This window comes from Chroicocephalus ridibundus, chromosome 19, assembly GCF_963924245.1.
Source record: "Chroicocephalus ridibundus chromosome 19, bChrRid1.1, whole genome shotgun sequence".
NCBI classification, from domain to species: domain Eukaryota; kingdom Metazoa; phylum Chordata; class Aves; order Charadriiformes; family Laridae; genus Chroicocephalus; species Chroicocephalus ridibundus.
In genome coordinates, this window is record NC_086302.1 from 5,552,992 (window position 1) to 5,576,383 (window position 23,392).

The 23,392-nt window shown below is 59.9% G+C and overlaps 1 protein-coding gene across 1 annotated transcript; it reads right to left on the minus strand.

Moving 5' to 3' along the window:
* Positions 1–9,197: 9,197 nt before the first annotated feature.
* Positions 9,198–17,222, minus strand: OPRD1 (opioid receptor delta 1). Its single transcript, XM_063356046.1, has 3 exons — positions 16,911–17,222; positions 10,442–10,791; positions 9,198–9,747 (listed from the first exon to the last, which is right to left on the minus strand). Exons 1-3 carry the CDS (start codon positions 17,126–17,128, stop codon positions 9,215–9,217), a joined length of 1,101 nt encoding a protein of 366 aa, XP_063212116.1. The 5' UTR covers positions 17,129–17,222; the 3' UTR covers positions 9,198–9,214.
* Between the last annotated feature and the right edge of the window lie 6,170 nt (positions 17,223–23,392).

Below are 23,392 nucleotides of genomic sequence, written 5' to 3' on the forward strand. Positions count from 1 at the left end.
GGTGTCCCCTCCTGCCACCTCTCTCCATGAACCCTGCCACGTTCCTCTTCCCAAGCTGCCAGGGGAGCCGCGCTGCCACCTGAGCTTTGGCATCTGCGCCGAGGGACCCCAGGGCTGAGCAGAGGCTCGGCACCCTTCGGCCGGTGCTTGGGGGGAGATGGGGACGGACCGGGGACGCCTTGGCCTCCTGCCACCCCTGGCCAAGGGGCTGCCGTGGCCACCGCGGCGTGGGGCCAAGTCCTCTGTTGCCACGGGGCGTGGGGACGGGCCGAGGTGGGTGCCTGCTTTGCAGGGGCCACCCTTGGATGCTGGCGCGGTCCCAGCGTGGCCACAGCCCCGTCTAAGTGCCATCCGTGGGCGGACATGTGCAGTTGTGGGACATGGCCGCGGGATGGCAGCAGGAGAAGGCGCTGGGGACACCTGGGCCACTGGACTGGGGGACGTGGGGCAGGGAGACGGGGGACGGTCCCCGTGGGACCCTCCCTGTCCCCACGGGACCCCCTGTTCCTGGCACATTTGGGCCTCCAGAGACACGGCTGAGGCCACCAGCACGGCTGGAAGGTGACTTGGCACATCCCTGCCACCGGCTGGGCACTCACGGTGACTCCATTGGAGCCGAGCCGGATGTGCGTGTGTGTCCTGGCACCGACGGAGCAAAATTCTGTACCCTGGTGTGACCAGACCCCCCCCCTCGCCACTGTCTGTTTACTCTTAATTAGTTTAGGAGGGAGCAGGTTCCTTAATGAGCTTTTAGCCGGGGATAGGCTTTGGGCAGGAGGTTGCTGGGGACTGGGGGCAGCTCGGGCTCCCGCAGCCTCTCGTCTCCATTGCTCCCACGTCTTTTGGGCTGGGAAAGGATGATTTTTAACGTGCAATGAGATACGGCCTCAGCGCAGAGCCGGTGGGGGTCCAGCAGGAGGCTGGGGGTGCTGCGGGCACCCGCCACTAAAGGCCGGGTTTGCGTTTGGTGCGCTGTTGGCCTTGCAAAGGGCTTTTTTATTTTCCGTGTAAGCCTGAAGGTGGGATGTGGACCCATGGCGGCGTATTTTATTGCCAAAGATGGAGCCTGTAATTTGCCACCACCGCGGGCTGAGCCATGGGCGAGTGTTCGCTGATGTCGTGGCTAATGGGGCTCCCTGGGGACCGTCACCCTCCGTTTGATGCTCCTCCGTCCGCGGGTGCTGGATGGGGAAAATTGCTCGTCGTCTCGGGCCTGATTCCCAGCGACAAGCTCGGTGTTAATGTCTTATTTCCCAAAACAGCACTGATATTTTTATAGCCCTTCCAGGGGGGAAAAAAAAAAAAGAAAAGAAGAAAAAAAAAAAGGCACCTCCCCCTGAGTTACTTTGCCACCCTTTTTCCGAGCCCGTCGATGCCGCCGTGACACCGACGGCTCTGCAAAGTCCCGCTGCGGCCGCTGCTTTTCACGCGTCTTCGCGCCCTTCGCTTTGAACCTCGCCGGCCTATTTATAGCTAAAAAACGCAGAGAGACTTAATAAAGGGAGACGTGGGACGACTCCGGCAGCGGGGCGATGCTGACGAGCCACGGTGGCTTGCTGGGCTTGGAAGAGCAGCTTCTTTTTCTGCCGGGTGCCCGAGTGAAGGAGGCGGCTCCGGGTTTTGGGTTGGGGTTGGATGCAGATGGGTTAAGTTGTCGGTTCAGCTGGATTTGGGGAGTCTGAAGTGTGGGTTTCGGTGCAATTCCTGGATAGCGCAGCTGCCAAAGAGGGTAAGGGCTCTGTAGAGGTGGTGTCCTGTTCAAAACCCCATGGAAAATTATTTTAGGAAGGATAAAACTTGCTCTGATAAGGGCTGGAGCCCCCCGCCAGGCGTTGCTGGCAGCACGGAGGGGAAGGGGATGTGCGGGGGATCTGGGGAGGGACCCGAGGGACCTCCAGCCTGGCACCAATGGGTTTGGCTTTGGAACCTCCCCGGTGCAAACCCGGGGCTGGCTGGGGTTTGGCTGTCACCTCCTCCTCGCCCCTTTGGCTGCTGGTCCCTGGGGCTGGTGTCCCCGGTGGGTCCGGCTCCGCTCCCAGCTTCTCCCACACCGTCAGCTGGGGGCGGCTCTTCCCCATCCCTCCTTCTCCGTCCCACCCTTGGACAGGGAAGAGGTTCACGGTGCAAAACCGAACCAAGAAAAGCTGGTTCAAGGGGCTGAGTTGGTACGCGGGGAGGTTTTCCCCGGGGCTCCTGGCCTGCTTGCACCAAGGAGCTCCCGTCCCTTTGAAGCGGGGTGTCCCCATCGGGGCGCAGCACCTTGTGGCACAGGGCAAAATGCCGGGTGGGTGGATAGGATTCCTCCCCGCTTCTGCTGAGTGGGATTTTTCCTTATTTCCTCGGCTGCCGGTGAGCTGGGAGCCTCTCGCAGTGGCCGGGGTCTGCTCCCGGGCACCATTGACAACCTCCCAGAGCAAACACCCATCCAGCCTCTTGGCCAAGGGACGGTTTGTCCCTTCTGGGTAACACCGACGCCGGGGCAGGGACACCTGCCAACCTCCACCTCTTCCCCAGATTGCCCTGCAAGCCGGGAGCCCCCATCCCAGTGCTCCCAGTTGCTCCCCGTCCCCTTAGCACGGGCAGATTTTGGCATCCGTCCCCCAGATTGGGGTAATTTCTTGCAGCGCGAGCAGGGACCAGGCTGGTGGGACCGTCCTGCGCGGTCCCCCCCTGGGGCCGGATCCTGCCAGGAGCCCGACGCAATTCCCTCCTCCATCACCTGCAGCTGGGGACAAAATCCTGATAGTTCCCAAATGGGATGGGATCGTTCCCATCCGTCCGTCCTCAAGGGAGCGGTCCTGCTCCTGGGAAGGGGAAGACATCCCCTGGTGGGTAGGGAGCCCGCCGGTGTTTTCGAGAAAGAGGGAAAAACAGATCTGGGGAGAACAATAGGGTTTAAAATATTCGGAGCTGATGAATCAGCCGGTGTTGTCTTGGGAGCCGGAGTGACACTTCAATGGGAAGCCGCTGGAAGCTGGGGGAAGGATGAGCCCCCGCGCAGCGGGGAGAGGGTGGGTGAAGGAAAACAGCTTAATTGAAGAAAGGGAAATGTCTTATTAATGAGGGTTTTGCACCAGCGGGACCAGGTGGTGACGTTTTTGGGGAGGAGGAGGAGGAATTTGGGTCCCGGGGGGGGTCCCATCTGTGCCAGGGTCCGGTTGCCGGGTTTCCCACCACTGGCACAACCGGACCCTTTCCCATTGCCGGGGGGAGTCCCCGGGTCGGTGGCTCCGATCCCACATTCCCGGTCCCCATCTGTTGCTATTCCAAGTGCGTAAAAGGCTTTTAATTGACAGACAAAAATGGGAACGTGGGATTTGGGGCTTTCAGCATCCGCGGAGGATGAGCTCCGGCGTTGTGAGGCTCTTTTGTCCCCGAAATAACAGCACTCGGCGTGTTGTTTGAGCCATGGGTGGGTCGTTTGTTTTTTTTTTCCCCCTTGTTTTTTAACATGTTGCTTTTTGGGATGCCAAAAAAAAAAAAGAAAAATCTACCTCTGCGATGTTCCTGCGGGATCTGCCGGGAGGGAATTGCATCTTCGAGAGGGTTTGGGAGACATTTGAGTTGATTTCTTGTCCTCCTTTTCCTGCCTCAAAGAGCAAAGGAGCTTTAATTGTTGCCGAGTTCCCCCCTGGCAGGGCCTGGGGGGGGGAGGCGGGGGGGGTTTCCCTGGGAAAGCGGAGAAATTAGCGGGAACCGGCTAATTAATCAGCCCGCTGCAGCGCGTCGGGTGGCGCGGGTCGTTAATGGTGGGTCTGTAAGCAAAGGAGAGGGGTTGGCCCCCCCCTTGGCACTGGGGTCTCCCCACCTCCCTGAGTCTCGTCGTTAAGGCCGGGAACCTGACCAGTACATGACCAGTACATCCCAGTCTCACTGGGGTGCGCGATGCTCTGGTGTGGCTCCTGGTAGAGGAGCGCGTTGAGTGTTTCGGAAGTGGGATTTGGGATTTGGGAGCTCCGTTCCTTCCCAAAAACTGCCGGACTCCTGGTTTTTCTCCATTAACAGCCCAAAAATAAGAGAAAACGGTTTACCCGGCTCAGGCCATCATCCCTCCGGAGCTGGGGAAGGGGAACCCCGGTGCTCCCAGGGGACACCAACCACCCCCCCCACTCCCCCCCCCAGCCGGTCCCTGGGCTCCGCATCCCTCCCCATCCCCGCTTGCGGGGCCGGGGGGGGCGGATTAAACAGCCCATTTGAGCCGAATTTGTAAGGACGAAAGGAGATGAGGGGGAAGGGGTGGGGGAAAAAAAAAAAAAAAAGCCCTAGGAATTATTCATAGTGTTTGGGTTTTTGGTTTGTTGGGGGTTTTTTTCTCTTTTTAAATGATGAATTGCAAGTCAAGAAGCGTCTCTTCAGGGCTGAGAGCCTGAATCCAGCCCAGGCCGCTCCGCAGCGAGGGAGGGGGGGAGATATCGCCCGCGTCCTCGCCGGGAAAGCCGGCTTTACTCCTTTCCACCCGTGTAATTCCGCAATTACAAAGTCAGCCTCGACCCGCGCGCGGCGCAGACAAAGAAAGAGGCGGCTTCGTAATTAATCACAAGTGTGAGAAGAAAGCCTGTTACATTAGGGTTCATTATTTGGTGGATTAATTAAAAAAGGGGGGGGAGGAGGAAAAAAAAAAAACAAACCAGACTGTTTCCTGCGGTAGGAAATGTGTTATCAGGTTGCGAAGACGGTCCCTGGAAATAGCTTGTGGGTGCGTGGCTGCTCCCGTGTCGCTGCATTATTCAGCCGGGCCGGCTGCTGGTTTAACTGGGCTGTGAAATCGCTGGAGCCGGTGCCCGGCGTCGTTTTCCGAGGGCGCCGGATGACGGCAGAGGGGTTTCGGAGCGATGCCGGAGCGACGCCGCCCCTGCTAAAAATCACCTCCCGCCTGGAAATCTGCTTTTCGCATCCAGCCCGTGCTCTTTAGGGTTTTCCCGTTCTCTGGGAACTCACAGAGCGTTTCGCAAACCGAGGCGGCAGAAACGATGAGGAGTTGAAAAATCCAAAGGCCTCGTTTAGCGGGAGCGGAGTTACAGGCTCCGATACCCTTTTCCATTGCTTTTGCACTAAATCCTCATTTGCATTTAAATTACAAACTTAATTTGGGCCGGCGTTTGAGCTGCTGGGCTATTAAAATAAAACTCTATCTTGATGACCGGCAGCAGAGGGACGCCTGGAATAGCCACCGGTGCGGTGCAAAGGCTTTTTGGTTCCCAGGGCTCGCAAAATAACCTCGGGATTTCAGGAAAGTGGCTTTTCCCAACACGGGAGAGTTTTTAAAACTTGAATTGAAAGGTAGATCCTCTCCCCAAAACACCACCCGGAGCAGGACCCGGCTCGTTTTCAGTGCCTGGGAGTCGAAGGAGAGCTGGAAACCGCTTGCGATCTCTTATTTATTTTATTTATTTTTTTTTTTTTTTAGAAAGCGCGGCTCCCGTACAGAAATGCCATCGAAAGCCCAAAATCACGAGGGCTGGAGCTGGAAATATTGGCTGAAGCACTTTGCGAGGTCCCCGGCTCCATCACACGCAGGGGAGGGGGGGGGGCTGCTATAGCGGGGGGGGGGTGTGGGATGGGGTCAATTTGATTTCATACAGCTACAGACAGAGATATACAGGGATATATAGATCTATATATAAGTACACAGAGCGCCCTCCGAGCATCCCAGCCGCGCCGCGGCTCTGCCCCGGGGGCAGACACAAGCTCCCGGTGATGTTTCCCTGGGTCAGGATTCGACCCCAGTTTCCCAGCCCGAAACCAGGGGCTGGTGGAACTGGTTTTTCGGGTGGGTGCCTGTTGCGGGGAGAAGCTGGACCAGCCCTCGGGCGCCTGCCGGGATGCAGCTGGAACGGGCAGGCGGGTGATGCTCTGGGTCCGTGGTGGCGTTGGGAAGGTTCCGGTGTGGCGTTTGCCATTAGCGTCCTCTTTTCCCTAGGAATATTCTCTTTTTTTGTTGGTTTTTTTTTTTTTTTTTTTTCCTATTCAGCAAAACCTAAGCTAAGAAAAGCCACGTTCCTCGCCGCATCCTGGGCTCCCAGCTCTGCCCGAGCGCGGCCGCGTTTAAAAAAATCATGACTTGAAGCCTTTTAACCCGCTTTAAGGCCGTTGCAGGCACGTCTCCCAGCAGGCTGGGAATTTGGCAGGGCTCCCCGGGATGGATGGATCCCGTAGGGATGGGAAATGGAGGTGGTTGAGCTTTGGAGGTGGGGGGGGCCGAGCTGCCCGCGGAGTCCGTGCAGCCCCCAGCACTCGTGGCTCGGTCCCCCCAACACGTCCCACAAGGGGCTGCGCTGGGGCAGAGGAGCTGGGTTAAAGAGATCGGTGATTTTGGGTCATGACGTTTTTGGGGGGGTTCCCCCCCAAAAATCGAGATATCAAGCTGGAATTCAGCTTCATGCTGAAGCCTGGAGTGAAACCCAAGGTGTCCTGGTCCACAGCGTGGGACATCCCACCTTTGTCCGGACATCCCACCCTTGTCATGACATCCCAGCGCTGCCGGGACATCCCACCCCTGCTGGGACATCCCATCCTTCCCAGGACATCCAACCCCTGCCGGGACATCCCACCCCTGCTGGGACATCCCATCCTTCCCAGGACATCCAACCCCTGCCGGGACATCCCACCCCTGCTGGGACATCCCATCCTTCCCAGGACATCCAACCCCTGCCGGGACATCCCACCCCTGCTGGGACATCCCATCCTTCCCAGGACATCCAACCCCTGCTGGGACATCCCACCCCTGCTGGGACATCCCATCCTTCCCAGGACATCCAACCCCTGCAGGGACATCCCACCCCTGCTGGAACATCCCATCCTTCCCAGGACATCCAACCCCTGCTGGGACATTTCACCCCTGCCAGGACATCCCACCCCTGCTGGGACATCCCATCCTTCCCAGGACATCCAACCCCTGCAGGGACATCCCACCCCTGCTGGGACATCCCATCCTTGCCAGGACATCCACCCCCTGCTGGGGCATTTCACCCCTGCCAGGACATCCCACCCCTGCTGGGACATTGTCAGGACATCCCACCCCTACCAGGACATCCCACCTCTGCTGGGACGTCCCACCCTTGCAGGGACCTCACCATGAAGCGGCTCTAAACCAAGAGCCTTTCCCACCTGAGGGTTTTCCCCCCAGGTTGGGTGGAGGTGGGAAGCTGAAGGATGGTCTCCAGCTCCTTCTGGACACCTTAGTCTCTCTTCTCGTGGAGCTGAAGCTCAGTCTCGTGGGACCCTGGGGGTTTTTCCCCAATTCCTGCCCTGGAGCTGATCCTGCTCACCCTCCCGCACCCGATGCTCCATGAGCAGCCGTGCTTGTGGCAGCAGGGGACAAGGAGACCATGTGTGGCTCTGCTGGTGGTCCAGGACTCCCATCAGTGCCTGCAAAGGGATCCCAAGGAGCCCTGGGTGGGAGATGGAGATGTCTGGGCTGATGCAACGCCGAGCGAGAGGGGGGCGGACACGGTGCGGGCAGACGAGGAGGATCGCTCGCGCGCTCCAGCGGCGATTGATTTGAGATCCGAATGGGCAATTTCACCCTTTTCGGTTCGTTTGAAAAAAGAAACGGGGTTTGGCTGCCTCGGCGGCCGCTGCCTTCCTACCGGGGAGGCCGCAATTTCCACAGGCTCCGGAGAAAGGTAGGGCTGGTAAGGAGAGGTAATGGCTTTGATTAGGCTTAATTGATGCAACTGGAAAAACCAGAGACGCGACCCAGGCTCCCCAGCCAGCCCACCAGCCCCAGGTGCAGCCCGGCGCTCGCCTGCTTCCTCCAGCTGCATCAATTTGTCCACTAAATGCTATTACGGCTCCCTCCGAGCCTCCTCCTCCTCAGCTTGGTTGACCTCCCGGCCATGGTGGGAAGGTGAGAGGAAGAGAAAGTCGCGGCTGCCGGATGCCGGTGGGGAGGAATTCAGGGAGCGGAAGGTTGGGAGGACCCATCAGTCATCGTTTAGCAGCAGATAACGCGGTCCAGAGGTCGCCGGCTGGTGGTTCCTGCAGGATGTTCTGCCTTGGAGCTCGGCCGCTTCTTCGGAAGGATGGTTGCTCCATCCAGGTGAGCACCGAGCACCAAATTCCCGAATCTCTGCCTCCTGCGGGCTGTGGGTCCTTTCTCAGTGCTTGCACGACCTCTGGCCCTGCTTGGGGAATTATGAAATGATGGTGATGTTTTTCCCATCTTCTACTAAAAAAAAAAAAAAAAAAAAAAAGTTAAAAAATCCTCTCCTTTTTGGCTTTGCGACAGGAGTTCTGGGCAGTGCGGCTGCTCGTCCTTCACCCAACGGGCAGGGGAGGGAGAGTCCTCGCAGCGCCGCCCGTTAGTCCATCCTAATTGCTTTAGCGCCGCGAGGAACTCCTCAGGTCCCTACAAATTGCTCCCGTAACGAGATCTTTCTCGAGCTTAATGGCATTGGAGGCAGAAGGGTGAGGAGCGGTTCCCCACCACCCTGACGGATGCTGGGCCTGGGGAATTTGGCATCGGCACGTGGACGCGGGGTGAGCTTGGGACGCGCCCCGCTCCCCACCGGTCCCCTGGCCGCATCCCCAGCATCACATCCATGTCTAGGGTTGCCCTGGCTGCGGTCAGAGGTCTCTAAATAATACAGTAATGACTTCAAGAGTAGGAAGTTGTCCTCGGGGGCCAGTCCCGGTTTGAAGGACTCCAGTAAAATTTTTCCTATGGATGTGGAGCTCTTTGATAACACTGTCTCTGAAGCGGCATCGTTTTCTCTTCCCGTCTCCGTCTGGTTTTTGGACACAGCTCGGAGGGGGATGGAGTGAGGTCCCATGACGTGGCATCGCCCCCCGACACAGTCCCCTTCTGCCGTGGGAGCGTTTCGCCCCTTGTTCAGACTGCGATGCCGCCTTGGCCCATGCAGGAGGAGAAGCACATGGTCATTGCAACCGTGGTGTCCCAGGATGCCTGGGCTTTGCTGACAGCCACGTGTCGGAGGGTGACAGCCCTTGGTGGGTGTATGGGGCCGTCGGATCTCCCCAGCCGCGGTGGGAGCAGCAGCAGAGCAGCTCTGCCCAGGTTGCTTCTCCTTTTGGTCCTCTCCCTACATGACTTGGGTCATGGGATGTTCCCCCATCCTCGGTTCTCCGAGATGAAAAAGTCTTTGAGGCCACCGCTCTGCTAGAGCTCCGTGGTGGTGACCTGGGTCACTTCTGAGTGCAGGTCGTCCCCTCCGTGGCCCCGGCAGCCCCCTTGGAGGCTGCCCACGTCTAGTCATGCCGGCTTGTTGCGGGCTTCAGAAGGGGTGCAGGTGGAGACGCGCTCCCGCGTGGTGTTTCTGGCACGGGAGAAGCTGTTCTGGTCCACGCGGGCTCGGAAAGGCAGACAAAACTCTCGGAAACACCTCTTGAAATTTTCATCCAGGAAAGCGTAAAGGACGGGGTTGAGGCTGCTGTTGGTATAACCCAGGGCGATGCAGAAATGCAGGCTGGCCACCACGTAGGGGTTCTTCTTATCTATATCCACCAGCGTCCAGATGATGACGAAGATGTGGATGGGCGTCCAGCAGATGATGAAGGCTGCCACCACCACCAGCACCATGCGCGTGATGCGCCGCAGGTTGCGGTCCTTCTCCTTGGAGCCTGAGAGGAGGCGGACACTCTTCAGGCGAAGGATCATCAGCCCGTAGCAGATGGTGATGACCAAGATGGGGACCATGAAGGCGAAGATGAAGACGCAGATCTTGGTCACGGTGTCCCAGTAGATGGGAGGATCGGGAAACTGGAGCGTGCACAGCACCATCCCATCTGTGGGAGAGAGGACGATCAAAGAGGGAGCCGGTGGAGTGTCTGCCATGAATACCGTCTGCTTGGTCATGGCTGGGGCATGTCCATGCTTGATAAAAACACAAGGAGACCCATGCCCACCCACCAGCTCTTTGGAGAGATTCCCCAGGCGCTTTGTGCCACCAGCCCCCTGCCCTTGGGGTGCCGATGGGATGTAGTGGGTGCAGTGACCCAGGGACTTGCTCCCTGCAGAGCCTCCTGGGCCATCCCCACGCTGTCCCCTCCCCACCCCCGTGGTGGACATGTCCCCATGTCACCTTCCACTGAAACCTGTCCACTTCCTCAAGATGCCCAGAGCTTTCCTAGCAGCCAAGGGCTGGTGTCCTCACACGGGAGCTGCAGACCTTAGCGTGGGCCAGCCGGGGACTCTGCATCACCATTGGGGGTGGTTTTAGGCACGTGATTTGCGTGCCAGGAGCTGGGGAGAGGCACTGGTTGGACTGGAGATGGGGAAGCGGGAAGACAGTTTCTGGGACTGTTTCCAACCTCTGCAGCCAAGATGGAAAATAACACCGTGAGGATTTTCCATGGCAGGGCATGGTTACGGCCTCACGGAGGTGTGCCCATCCCTGAGCTCAAACCTGCTGCAGAATCAGGGTTTGCCAGGAGGGTCACAGATGGGACAGGAGGGGACCTTTCCCCAGAAGCCACTTGCCTTTTGACTTGGTGACCGCCATGGCCATGATGGGCACGCCGATGAGGGAGGAGAGCACCCAGATGCAGACATTGATGATCTTGGCCTTGGCTGGCGTGCGGAAATCCAGGGCCTTAACTGGGTGGCACACGGCGATGTAGCGGTCCACGCTCATCATGGTGAGGGTGAAGATACTGGTGAACATGTTGTAGTAGTCAATGGAGAGCACAACTTTGCAGAGCAGCTCCCCGAAGGGCCAGGTCTCCATCAGGTACTTGGCGCTCTGGAAGGGCAGCGTGCTGGTGGCCAGCGCGTCTGCCAGGGCCAGGTTGAAGATGTAGATGTTGGTGGCTGTCTTCATCTTGGTGTACCTGGGGGTGGCAGAGAAGGCCAGATGGTCAGGGCTGGCTTACCATGGCCAAGTATGTGTGTGGGCAGTCAAAGTGATGAGGAGGGGACACCGCCTGGCTTTCCTTGGCTGCTCGCAAGGTGCCATCACCCTCGGTGGGCAAAGGTACATGCTTGCAACGTGCCCTTCTGCAGCGTGGCCGTGCTCAGCACCTTTTTGGATGGACCCCAAGGAGCACGTTGAGAAAGGACTTGGGTTCGTGCATGGTTTTAGTGTGTGTTGAAGGCCTGGTGCCTGAGCAGGGGGTCACACGCACACATGAGACCTTATCCAGCACCTGCAGAACGTGGCTTAGAACCTGCCGAAGCAGCTATCCCTTACCTGACCAGGGAGGGGACACTCATTCCCGTGGCTGCCTTTATTCAAAGGAAATCTGCAGAAATTTTCAGAGGAGTCGCTTCTCTAATTAAATCGATTTACTCCATTTCCCCGAATCAGTTGCACAATGTCCTTTTACCTCCTGAAACCTCCTTTATATCTGATTTTCCACCCAGTAAATTGTGATTATCTAGCTTGCTTCCCTGTCGAGTTTACTTGCAGAAATTGGATCGATTACCCCCGGAAACAGGCCATCTGGAAGCAGCCCAATTAGCCAGGCTGGAGCTCCAGAGCCTTTGGGGAAGCCTGGCTGCCTCGGCCACGCCACGTGGCTCGGGGTACGGTGCCGCGTCCCCCAGGGTGTTCGTCAAGGGCTGCGGCCACCCGTGGCTGGCACACCGGCTCTGGTCCTCGTCACATCCCGGTAAGAGAAACGCCCGGTCCTGGGTGCCAAAAACCCTTCCTGAAGGGATGAGGCATCGTTTTGGTGGGTGCTGGGGAAGGGTGCGTCCCTGGAGGGGTTCAAGGCCAGGTTGGCCGGGGCTTGGAGCAACCTGGGCTGGTGGGAGGTGTCCCTGCCCAGGGCAGGGGGTGGCACTGGGTGGGCTTTAAGGTCCCTTCCAACCCGAACCATTCTGGGATTCTGTGGTTCTATGTCCTCAGGGCATCCAGCCCTGCAGGTGTTGCTCAAGGTGATGCCTTGAATGGCACAGCTGGTTTGAAATGGAAGCTCATCCCTGCTCCCAACGGGGCTGTTGGGGGTCCCCAACGGACAACACTTTGGGGTTGGGGTGGGGGCTCTGCAGCCCTCTCCCCCTCCCCGCCGGGTTGTTTGCGAGGCTGAAGTCAGGGCTACGCCAGCGGCTCCAACCCTCCCCGTGCGCTCCCATCCAGCCGGTGCATTCCCCGCAGCCCCGAGCTCATTTAGATGCACCCTCATTAATTACCAAAAGCGTCGGTTTGAAGACAAGCCTCTCCGTGCCTGGCGAAACCTGCCCGTAGCATCCCCGGGGTGGGGGTCCTCAACAGAGGAGGGGCTGAATTCGGCCCTGGTGCATGGGGGGAGACAACCCCTTGGTTGCCAGATGAAAAGATACTGGTCCGGCCGGCAGAACCCCATGGCGTGACGGGGTACGTGGAGTAAATTGGGGTGAGGGCATCGAACGGCTCCGATCTCGGGTGGTTGATGCTCTTCCACCCAAGCTGGAGACCAGGAGAGCGGGTTGGCGTCGGAAAAGCATTCCTGGGCTTGCCGATAACATCAATTCCCTTCGTTTTATCCATTTCTCCGTGTCAGGAGGGTCAGGAGAGCGTGCCGACGGGGGTCGGGGGGGGGAAAGACACGGTAGAGCCAGGAGACGGAGGCTGCAAACCCCATCTCTCTTGGGGGTAAAACAGCAGCTGGGGTGGCACCCAGCTCCAACGGCGTCCCCTCCCCATCCACCTCCGCTGCAAATGGCGGCCCCTTGCCCGAGGGTGGAAATATTTGAGTTGAACTCGGTTTTTTGGGTTGTTTTTTTTTTAATTTTAAATATGGCATTAAAAAAAAAAAAAAGTCTTTTCCTTGAAAAGCCCTTTTCAGTTCTCTTCAGCGTTATGTTCCGAGCTCTTTTGCGAAGGCGTCTCTTAGAAAAAAGTTTCATTCCAGGTTAAACAACAACCTGAGAATTTGTGTTATTGTCAGGTTTTTGCCTCACCTAGTTTTAAAAAAAAAATTAAAAAATAGTCGTTTCGGGTAGATTCACACTTCTTTGATCTCTGCTTTTCGAGTAAAGTGGGGAAAAAAAATCCCTTATTCACGCCGTGCTCGGCCGTGCGGGGTAAACGTGTCCCCAACCCCCTGAGAGATGGCGGGGGGGGCCGGGGCTGTAGCCCCCTCCCTGGGGCAGGATGGGGCTGTTCTGGTGGGGGCAAAGCAGTGATGGGGATGAACCGGGATGATGGGGATGAAGCGGGATGATGAGGATGACTGGGATGATGAGGATGACTTAATTTATCCCCCGGCGCTGGGGTTTTGGGGCAGGATTTGACCCCCTCCAGGACTGGGCTGAGGGTCAAACCCACTGCATGGGGTGGGGGGGTGGGTGGGTGGGGGGGTCCATCGTGGTGACCCCCCCTCCCCGCCAGAGCTACAAACGAAGCCGTCGCTCCAGGTTTATCCCACCGCAGCAGAGCCAACCGGCCGCTCCTGCTGATGGAGCTGCCGGGGGCTGCCAAAGCCGTCGCCAAACCCATCGCAATTAAGCCGGTGCCTTGATTGGGAAGTTACGCCCTTGAACGAAACAATCTGGGAGGTGTGTGAGGGAGGGATGATGCTCGAAGGGACGGAGCGAGCGCAGGGCGGCTCCACATCCCGGCATCCCGGCGGCGATGCCGGCGTCTGCGTTCCCCCTTAGCTCGCCAAACCTCTCCGGGGGGGGGGGTGGAAATAAATAAGCGAAAGAAACCCCTTGCAAAACTCTTGGAGACGCTAAAAAGCTTTAAGCCTTGGGTTTAAAGAGTCCCGTTGAACGAAGCCTGCGCCCAGCGAAGGGACGCCCTGGCAGCCCCTGGGGGGGGCTGGCGAGGGGCTGGTGGGCTCTGGGGGGCCGTGGGCGCTCGCAAGCCTGAGCTCGCAGCTGCGAATTGGCTTCCAGGGGTGTTTTTTAAAAGCGTCTGACGACGATGCAGCGGTAATTGCAATGCCGGTCGCCGTCAGGGCTGTCGGAGGGTGCTGGGGGTGGGGGGGTTGGCTGAGCTCCCCGGGGGCTTTGGGTCCGGGCTGTGCTCGGCTCTCGGGGTGCTGGGTGTCCGAGGTGTCCCTTTGGGGAGCTCAGCCGGGGCCACGGCACAGGGTCCTGCGTGTACCCGCTCCCTGGCACCCACGGCCTCTGCGGCATCCTCAGCATCCCCCGGGGACGCCGAGGTCCCCGAGCCCCGCAGGACGCGCTCCAGCTGTGCCCGCAGGCTGGCGGCGGCGGGAGGTGACGCCAGGAGACATCCCCCAGGGCCGCAAGGCAGATTCCCAGCATCTCCCCGGCAGGGAGGTCTGAACCCGAGCCCATCCCATTTCACAGCCCTATCCCACATGGATACGGGGTTCCCCAGCGGCGCTGAACCGGTCCCAGCCCAAACCAACGTGGAGCAGCTCTGCCAGCGAACACCTGACAAACTCCAGCCGGTCTCGGCCACGCAAGGGACAAAGGCACATGCCGGGCTCTGTGGCTCCCCACGGCCCCAGCGGCTCGGAGGACGGCATTTAATTCCGTTTAATTAAGACGCATTTAATTCCAGTATCAGCCGGTGGGCTGGAAAACGGGGGGCTGGAAACGCCGGTGGCGGGATGCGGGGATGCTGCAGTCAGGCTTTCTAAGGCGACGTCGGTGAGTTAAATAGGGAGGACGTTGTTTGCACGTTAAAACCTTCTCTTCGAAATGCCTTCCCTCTTCTCCGAGAGCAGCACCAGCTGGAGGGGGTCTAATAACGCTCATCCTTCACCGTGACACCGTACGTGGCGTATGCCTCTGCGACAATTACCTTCATTTGCTTTTTCAGTCTAGGGCCGATTATTTTTTTCTTTTTTTTTTCACTGAAGCCGCTTCGAGTCGATGAAAAATCCCCTCTGGCATCAGGTAGGGTCCGGGAGCGACACCCCCGCCCTGCCACCCACCCTCTCCCATGGTTAAAAATACACGGGAGCGGAGCTACCCGGCAAGGGGGGAGCCAGACGCAAGGGTGATGGGCAGCCCAGCGGGGCTGGTGGGCACGTTTCAGGCTGGGTTCCTTCCCCCGCGGTGAGTCACCGCATTTGTTTCGTGCGCAGGCAGTTGCCAGGCTGTGCTGACCCTCCTGTAAGGACCCTTACGGACTGCAAGCACCGGGGGGAAGCGGGGGGGAGAATGGAAATGGTTAAAAAAATGAGGATTTGGGGAGGCGGGGGGGTGTGTGCGGGGGGGTTTTGCCTAAATCCAGCCACAGGTTTTGATTTGGCCCTGGGGTTGTGGCTCTGGGCTGGGGTTACAGTAATTCCTGGGGTGATGGGAATTGGGATTTACACCATGAATTCTCCCCGGCCCCCCCCCACCCCAGGACAAGCCCCCTCGGGTGTGGGATGGGGTGCGTTGAGGGGGCCAGACGACCGCTCCGTCCTGCCGGGCCGGAGGTGGTGAAGGCTCTGCCCCATCGACAGCGGGGTGTAGATGGTGAGCGCAGCTCCCGCTCCGCTGCCATCCCGCAGTGGACCGGGGTGGGGGGGTCTGGGGACCACGGCGGGGGGGGCCCTGGTGGTGGTCTGCGAGATTTGGCTTTATTGGCCCGTATTAACTCGAGCCCTGGCCACGTTAACCCGTCTGACCCAGAGAGGATCAACCAGTGGCTCGGATAAAGGGGCTCTTCCTACGGGCAGGATCTTTCGCACCCCGGCAGAAGCGCTGGCCTGGACGCAGCAGCGTCTCACCCTGCCCCATCTGCCAAAAGGGGGGGCGTTGGGGTCCTGCAGCTTGTCCCGGGGTGTCAAAACCCAGCAGAACCCCCCTCCCTGCCCAGGGAAAGCCTCCGCAGAGGTGCCTCCACCAGCCCCGGCGCCTGCTTTCCCCCTGTGATGCCGGACGGAGCCAAAGCGGGGTTCGGGGTCCCCTGGGACGTGAGGGGGGGTCTCTGCGCTGTGGCGGTCGGTACTAGGAGCTTGGCGGGGGGGTGCTGAGGATGGGTCGGGCGCGGTGTGAGCTGGGGCTGGGCGATGCGGGCTCCTGCTCTTTGTTAGAGAAAGGCAGGAGTCAGCGGCTGCGGGAGATGCCGAAGGCAGGAACAGGAGCTCGCAGCGGGGCCGGGAATGGGCTGGGGCGGGTAATTCGTGCCCTGAGCATCTCAGGTCACGGCGATGGAGGGGGGGTTGGTACAAGTGGGATCCCACCAGCCCCTCTCCCCCGGCGGCGGGGTGGGTGCTCGGGGATTCGGGAGCCTCCCCGCGAACAGGGCAGCTCTTAGCGGTGGCATTTGGGTGTTGGAAATAACCATCCCCCAGCCTGTCACCTCTCCCAAACCACGGCGTGACCAGCCCTGCGGCTCCTCTTCCCCCAGGTCCTCACGCGGGGGTGAGGAACGCGCGGATGCCGGGGTCGGGGTGTGTCCCCCAGCTTCCCCCCCCCCCCCACAAATGCCCACTCGCGTGCTGCTCCGCGCACAGTCTTTGCTTTTTACCTCTCGCACAGCACCTGGACATCCTCCGCACACGTGTGTGTGTGTGTGTGTGTGTGTGTGTGTGTTCACACACACGCTGTTCACGCACATCACACCTCTCGGCTACACCCATCCCGGTGCTACCTGCTCACGAGCACCCGGTGCGTGCCCACCCTTGCTCCTGCTGCCGTCTCACCCCCGGTGCACGCTCGCTTCTGCTGCCATCTCACTTCTTGCACATGGTGCACGCTCACCCCCAGGTGCACGCTCACCCCCGGTGCACACCCAGTCCTGGCGCACACTCACCCCCCCAGTGCACACTCACCCCCCGGTGCACACCCCGTCCTGGCGCACACTCACCCCCCAGTGCACACTCACCCCCCGGTGCACACCCAGTCCTGGCGCACACTCCCCCCCGGTGCGCAGTGACTCCGGCTGCCGTCTCACACTCGACGCACGCTCACCTCGGTGCACATTCACTCACCCCCAGCGCACGCTCCCCTCTTGCACCCGCTCCCCCCATCCCCCCCCCAACCCCAGACACCCCCTCGCTCCCCCTTCTCGCCCCCTCCGGCGTGGGGTGCCTGCGGGACGCCCCGCTCTCACCTGACGATGCCGTACATGACCAGGACGTTGCCCAGCAGCCCCACCACGCACACCACGGAGTAGAGGGCGGTGATGACGATGGCGATGAGGATGGAGGTGGCGTTCTTGGCCCGCTGAGGCCCCGTGTCGTTGGCCCCGTGGCCGGGCAGGGGGACCCAGCCGGTGCCGTTGCCCCAGGCGGTACCGGCCGCCGTGGGCAGCTCCGTGGGCAGCTCCATGGCCCGCGGCCGGCCCTGGCCCCGCCGCGGCAACCTCACGCATCCGAGCGCCGCGGGTTCGAGTCCCGCTCCCGCCCAGCGCCGCCGCCGCCGCCTCCCGCACCCCCCCACCCCCCAGCGGCCGCGGACGCCTTATAAACCCGGCGTGTCCCCCGAGCCACGTGGGGCCGGGGGCGGCCCTGCCCGCCCCCCTGCCACCACCCCTGCCTGCCTCCCACCGGCAGCTCCCTGCCTACACCCCCTGCCTCCTCCCCGCTGCTCCCTAGCTGTCCCCCCCCCCACCTCCCCTCGGTCCGTGTCTGCCTTTCTCCCCGCGACAGGTCCTTGTCACACGCCCCCCCCCCGGGTCTCTGCGTCCTCCCCGTCGCTGCCTGCGCCCCCCTCCCGCCCCTCCATGCCTGCCTCCCCCCATCCCTCCGTTCCCTCCTGCCTTTCTCCCCCCAGGTCCCCACCTGCCTCTCGCTGTCTCCCCGCCCCCCCCCTCCCCGGTCCCTGCCTTCCCAGCCCCTGCCTGACACCCCCCCCTTCCCACCCTCCAGGTCCCTACCAACACCCCCCTCTCCAGCCCTGCTTCTCCCCGCTCCATCCCTGCCTTCCCCGCCCCAGCCCCTGCCTGCCCCCCCCCCCGCGGCAATGGTCCCTGTCTGCCGCCCTCCCCCGGAGCCGGCGAGGGCTGGGGGGGGCGAACACCCCGGGGGTCCCCGGGCGCTTGCGGGGCGGGGGGTGATGTATGTCGGCGCTGTGGCTGTTTCGGGTTTTCTTTGTCTGGAAGAAGCCTGGGGAGGGGGGGGACAAACAGCCCTCTTGTCCCCAGAGCAAAGCTGGGGTCTCTCCAATCCACCCCACCCCTGCCCTGTGCGTTTCCCCCCCTCCCCTCCTTCTCTCCCCCTATGTGCTGGGGGGGGGGGGGTGTGAGGGTGCGGGATGGATTTGGGGGATGCTGAGGAGGTGTGGGGGGACGTTGCCGGGGGATTCGGGAGGGAAGCTGTGGGGTGGGGGCTTGGGGGAGGGACTGGGAGGGATGCTGTTTTTGGGGGGGGGCTTTGGAGGGAAGCTGAGGGGCAGATTTGATGAGGCAGTGGGGGAAATCGGGGGGGTTGCTGTGGGGTGAGGGGTTGGGGGGGGGATGCTGAAGAGGGACTTGGGAAGCAATGCTGGGGGGGCTTTGGAGGGATGCTGGGGGGGATAAGGAGGGGTGCTGCTGCAGGGTGAGGGATTTAGGGGGATGCTGCAGGGTGGGGGCGCAAACAGGGACCCATCAGCACCGCCTGCTTGGCAGAGGTGGGCTTGTGGGATGCTGAGGGTCACCCCCCCACCGCCTCCTTGGGGCAGGACCCCCCTAGCAGGTCACCCCTTTTTCAGAGTCTGCAAAGCAGGAGCCTTATTTTTCCCAGAGACCCGGCGGGAAGCCAGGTTTGGGGTGCCTCCATCCTCTCATTGCTTTGGGGGTGGACTAATTCCTTACCCTGTGCCCTGGGACAGAGCTGTCTCGGCCAGACAGGAGGTTTTGCTGCAATTTTGGGTGCTTTTGGCTCAAGAGGGACGGAGCAGGGGACACAGGACATGGAGGGAAGGCCAGCAGCTGGTTCAACCCTGGAGATTCAGGCTGCGCAGCGCTCTGCCGGCATAAAACTCCCGCAGTGTCGAAGCATCCAGATATTTCATCAAGAGCCTCATAAAACCACCTCGGAGGGAATTAATGGCTTTTCATTCATCCGATGGTTCAGATGGTAAACAGCTCCTGGGCCGCTGACCGAGGAGGCAGCAACGACGCTGTGGCGGTGGGTTTTTGCCTGTCACGGAACGAGGGTTTCGGTGGCAGCCGTCCCAGCTTCATCCCGAAGGGATGGTGGGATGGGCACGGGCGGGAATTGGGAGCACAGGGACGGTTTTAACGTGCTGTATCTGCCCTGGGTCCTGCGCTTTGCATCCTGATGGGATGCCGCAGCTTCTCCGGCTGTTTCACCCCCCGGAATGGGTTTCCATCCCAAGGAGGCACGGAAAGCCGGAGCGGGGCAGAGGGCTGCATCCGGCACGTGCGTGTCCTTCGGGAATCAGGGTTTAATCACCTTCCCGGGGTGAAAGAAGCTTCCCAGGCCCCGAGCAAGGTGCTGCGTCTCTGCTGTGCGCAGCTCTGACGCAGTCCGGCTGCCCATCGCTCCCGGCGGGAGGAAAATGCCGGGTCGGGGAGTGTGAAATAGCTTTTAGCATGGTTGAGAAGCTCCCTGGGAAGGGGCTCATCCCTTCGCTTGGTTTCTGGCACAGCCAGAGACCCTGCACTGACCCTTTTCCAAGGAGTTAGCTGCAAAGGGCTAATCATCCTGGCAGATTCCAGCAAACGCAGCCTCTCGGCTCAGCTTGGGCATTTATTTATTTTTTTCCAGCTGGAATGTTAAAAATAAACCCAGCGGATACATAAAACAAATGGAAAATCTTTAAAGGGCTTTGCTGTTTATCCGCCTGCATTCAGTTGCCGCTCCGCCTGAAGAGCCGGGTGACCGCCGTGGATGTAGCTCTCAAAATCGGGGAAACTGAGGCAGGGAGGTCCCATCGGAGGGGAGAGCATCGCCCCATTGGGGTGTGCGGAGCCCGAGGACTGCGCACGGGGCAGGCGAAGGGAAGCGATGGCTCCTGCAGGTCCTCACCCATCGCCGGTGGGAGCCGGGGCTTCTCCGCACCCTGAGTTTTACCGGTGCCACTTCATCTTGGCTGGAGCCCTGCTCCGCTGTGGGGATTGCTCCTCTTAGGAAGTTCTCCGTAGCATCGCCTCAGCTCGTATTTTCTCCTCCACAATCTGGATAACTGGGGGGTGGGGGGGGGGTGGGGGTGGGGGATGCTGCCTCTCCGCCCCCCCTCCTCCAACCGACCCCTGCGTTAAATCAAACCGAGGAGGCGAGAGCGATGCCTGGGCTGTCGAGGAGGAAAATTCATGGTGCTCATCGGCCCGGGGAGCTGGGGTCCGTCCGGGGAGGGGGGGGGTTGCGATTTACAGCCTCGGTTGCTAACAGCGGCGTTTCGATTTATTCAGAGGCTGCAAACTCGACGGGGCGTATTTCACCATGGGAAGACCCTCTTCCCCTGCGGAATTTATTGGTTTTAATTAAAATGGCCGTAAAAAAACAACACGCAGGAGCCGTGAATCTGCTCCGTCAGGACTCGGGTCAAAATCCACGGGAATCTCTGGAGGTTAACGGAAGAGGAAACAGTGGGAGACGATCTCTCCCGGAAGATTTTTGGGAACTCGGGAGGACACCGAGCCTCCGTATGTGCCGCTCACCTTGTCCTGTCGCAGAGAGCCTCGCACCGGGGCTCCGATGGCCATGGAAGGCGGGAAGTGGGGAGTCAGATCACCAGGGCAGCTCTGCTGGGTATAGAACTACAAGAATACAAGTCTATCTATAACTATATATGCATAAATTATATTTATTTTTATATATATAAATAGAATTTAAATATAAGTTTGGCAGCCAGCTTGAGTCCTGCCTGTGACGAGTTCAGGGCTGTGACACACAGAAGGGGAAGCTACTCCTTTTATTCCCCCTTCCCCGGTGTTTGAGTTCCCTTTTTACTGCATTTTTGCCCCAAATTGGAAGAAGCGACGCTGGGGCAGCCGGGTGCAACGGCTTCCAGCGGGGCTGAGGGTTGCGTTTGGCAAGAGGAGCGGTCGGCCGTATGGGCCTTGCAGCTCGCGTGCCGCTTTCTCGCCTGCTGAAGCTGCACAAGGAGGTTATTCCGTTTGTCTTTAAAGCAAACACGGCTCAGACCCGGAGCTCCGCGTCTCCGATCGATCCTGCGGGGATGGGGACGGGCTGAAATGCCACGGCGGGTGCCGCATCCTCATCCCGTCGCTGCCCGTGACCCTTCCTAGCGCTCTGGTGTGACCCGGTGCTGGACGGTACCTGCGGGCAAGGACACATCACCTTTTTTCTCCACCTCCTTGCCTGCTTTTCCGCTTCCCCTCGACAAAAGCATTTTGTGGGGCCGGTGGTAGACGGAGGGTCGCATCCCCGGGTGTGGAAGAGGAGCCAAAACAACCCCCGGGGTGTGGGGGGGTGGCAGCCAACGAATAAACCCCTCGACAAACCCACAGCACCAGAAGTCGAAAAAAAAAATCAACTCGGAAAGTTTCCTGGCGCTCTCATCTGCACCCTGCCGGGAGAGGGACTTTAGTCGCACGGCTTTGCTCCCGGTAGCGAAGGCAGCCCCTTTTCTGCGGGGAAGGAGGGAACGTGGATCGAGGAGGGGATGTGGTATGGCCAGGGAACGTGGTACGGGGAGGGAACGGCTCCCGTCGAGCCCACCAGCTCCTTTCCCTTCCGCTCGGCGAAGCCGTCTGCCTTCGGGGCTGCGAACCCGTCGCCGGGGTCTGCGGGCGAAGCCTAAAAATAGCGGGATGCGTAAGAGGAGCCGGGAGGGGGATCGTCAGGCGAGGAGGCAGCTGGGCTAAGCGAGGCAGACAGCAACCTGGGCAGAGCAGAGCGAGCTAAAATAGCTCCTGCTGCTGCAGGAGGAGCCTCGCCGGGACGGCTGGAGGCCGAGCCGCCGGGGTTTTCCAGGTCAAAGATGGCAAGTTGGAGACGGAATCCAGGCTCCCACAAGGCTGGAAATCCAGGCTGCCTCATCCGGAAGAAAAAAAAAAAATAAAAAAATCCACCAACATGTAAAAAGAGCAGGGTGGTGTTTGCACCCTGTGGGTGCTGCGGGAGGGCTGGGGGGGAGCTCTGCACTGAGACACCCCCCCCCAGGGATGGACCCTGGGCACCGAGCCAGAGACCAAATGGGCTCCCGCAGGGAAACTGCTTTGAAAGCAAGGCACAAGGAGCGGCGGGGAAGTGCTCTAACAAATCCCCCGTGATTAATGAAGCTGCCAGGCAGGGACTGAGTGTGGCCGGGCCGGAGCCACATGGTCCCCACAGACGCCGGTGTCCCTTCGAGCATCCTGGGGATGGGATACGTGCTGGGACCAGACTCAGTGAGAGGCAGCGACCAGGTTACGTGGTGGTGAGAGCGGACCCATACGGGTGACCCAAACAGGAGTCCATCCATCCATTCATCCATCCAACCTTCCATCCGTCTGTCTGTCCATCCATCCTTCAATCCAACCAGCCTTCCATCCATCCATCCATCCATCCATCCATCCATCCATCCATCCATCCATCCATCCATCCATCAATCCAATCATCATTCCATCCAACCTTCCATCCGTCCATCCATCCAACCTTCCATCCATCCAACCTTCCTTCCATCCATCCATCCATCCATCCATCCATCCATCCATCCATCCACCCATCCATCCATCCATCCACCCATCCATCCATCCTTCCATCCAACCTTCCATTCATTCGTCCAACCAACCATCCATCCATCCAACCTTCCATCCATCCATCCACCCATCCACCCACCCATTCCCTAACACAACTGATATACCAGATGGGATTTACCAACCCCACCACCTGCTCCCCCTGAGCTGCCATTATACTTCTTCAGGACCTGTTCCACCCCATCCTAACTCAGCCCCTTCAGGCAGGATGGATGGATGTCGGTGCCCGGAGGATTTCTGTCTCTCCCACTGCATCTATGAGGAACCACCTGGATGGAGCCCAGCTTGTGATGAACCACTTTTGGGGGCGGGGGGGCCTCTGTTTGCACCCTCTTTCCCTTGATTAGAAGGATGTGCAGAATCACACCTCGGGGAACTGCAACAGAAAAGGTCGCCCTGTTTTCTGTAGGTCTGAGATGTTTTGGGGCTCGCAAGAAAGGGAGTGAATGGAGCAGATGTTCCACGAGCATCAGCCCAACCTCACTGGCACCCACCGAGCTGCGGGTCCAGGCTGCTCCCCCCGGCTCCCATCGCTTCCCCCCACCCCTCCACTGACAGCTCCAAGTAAATTGGCCTTGAAGAGGAAAATGGGCTGATTTGTGTGTTTTATTTTCCCACGTCAACAGATCCGAGTGTTTTCATACCTTGTGGGGCAGCTGCTGGGAAAGAACAAAGCCCGGCCGTCAGGGGAGTTAAAATTAGATGAGATTCTTCTCTGCCTCGCCATTATGCGTGGCTGAATGGCGAGGGGCGGGGGGGGGCGCGTTTTCTGCAGCATTATTTCCTCGGCATTGTGCGCGGGGAGGCTGTCTCCAAGGGCAGGGTGTTTGCACGGCGCTGGGAGACGGCCGGGGGCTCGGAGCCGGGTCGGGAGGTTGGATGGGAAATCTCAGCTGGGCACTTTGCCGGCACCGAACCCATTCCCGCAGATCAGCGGCGTCCTG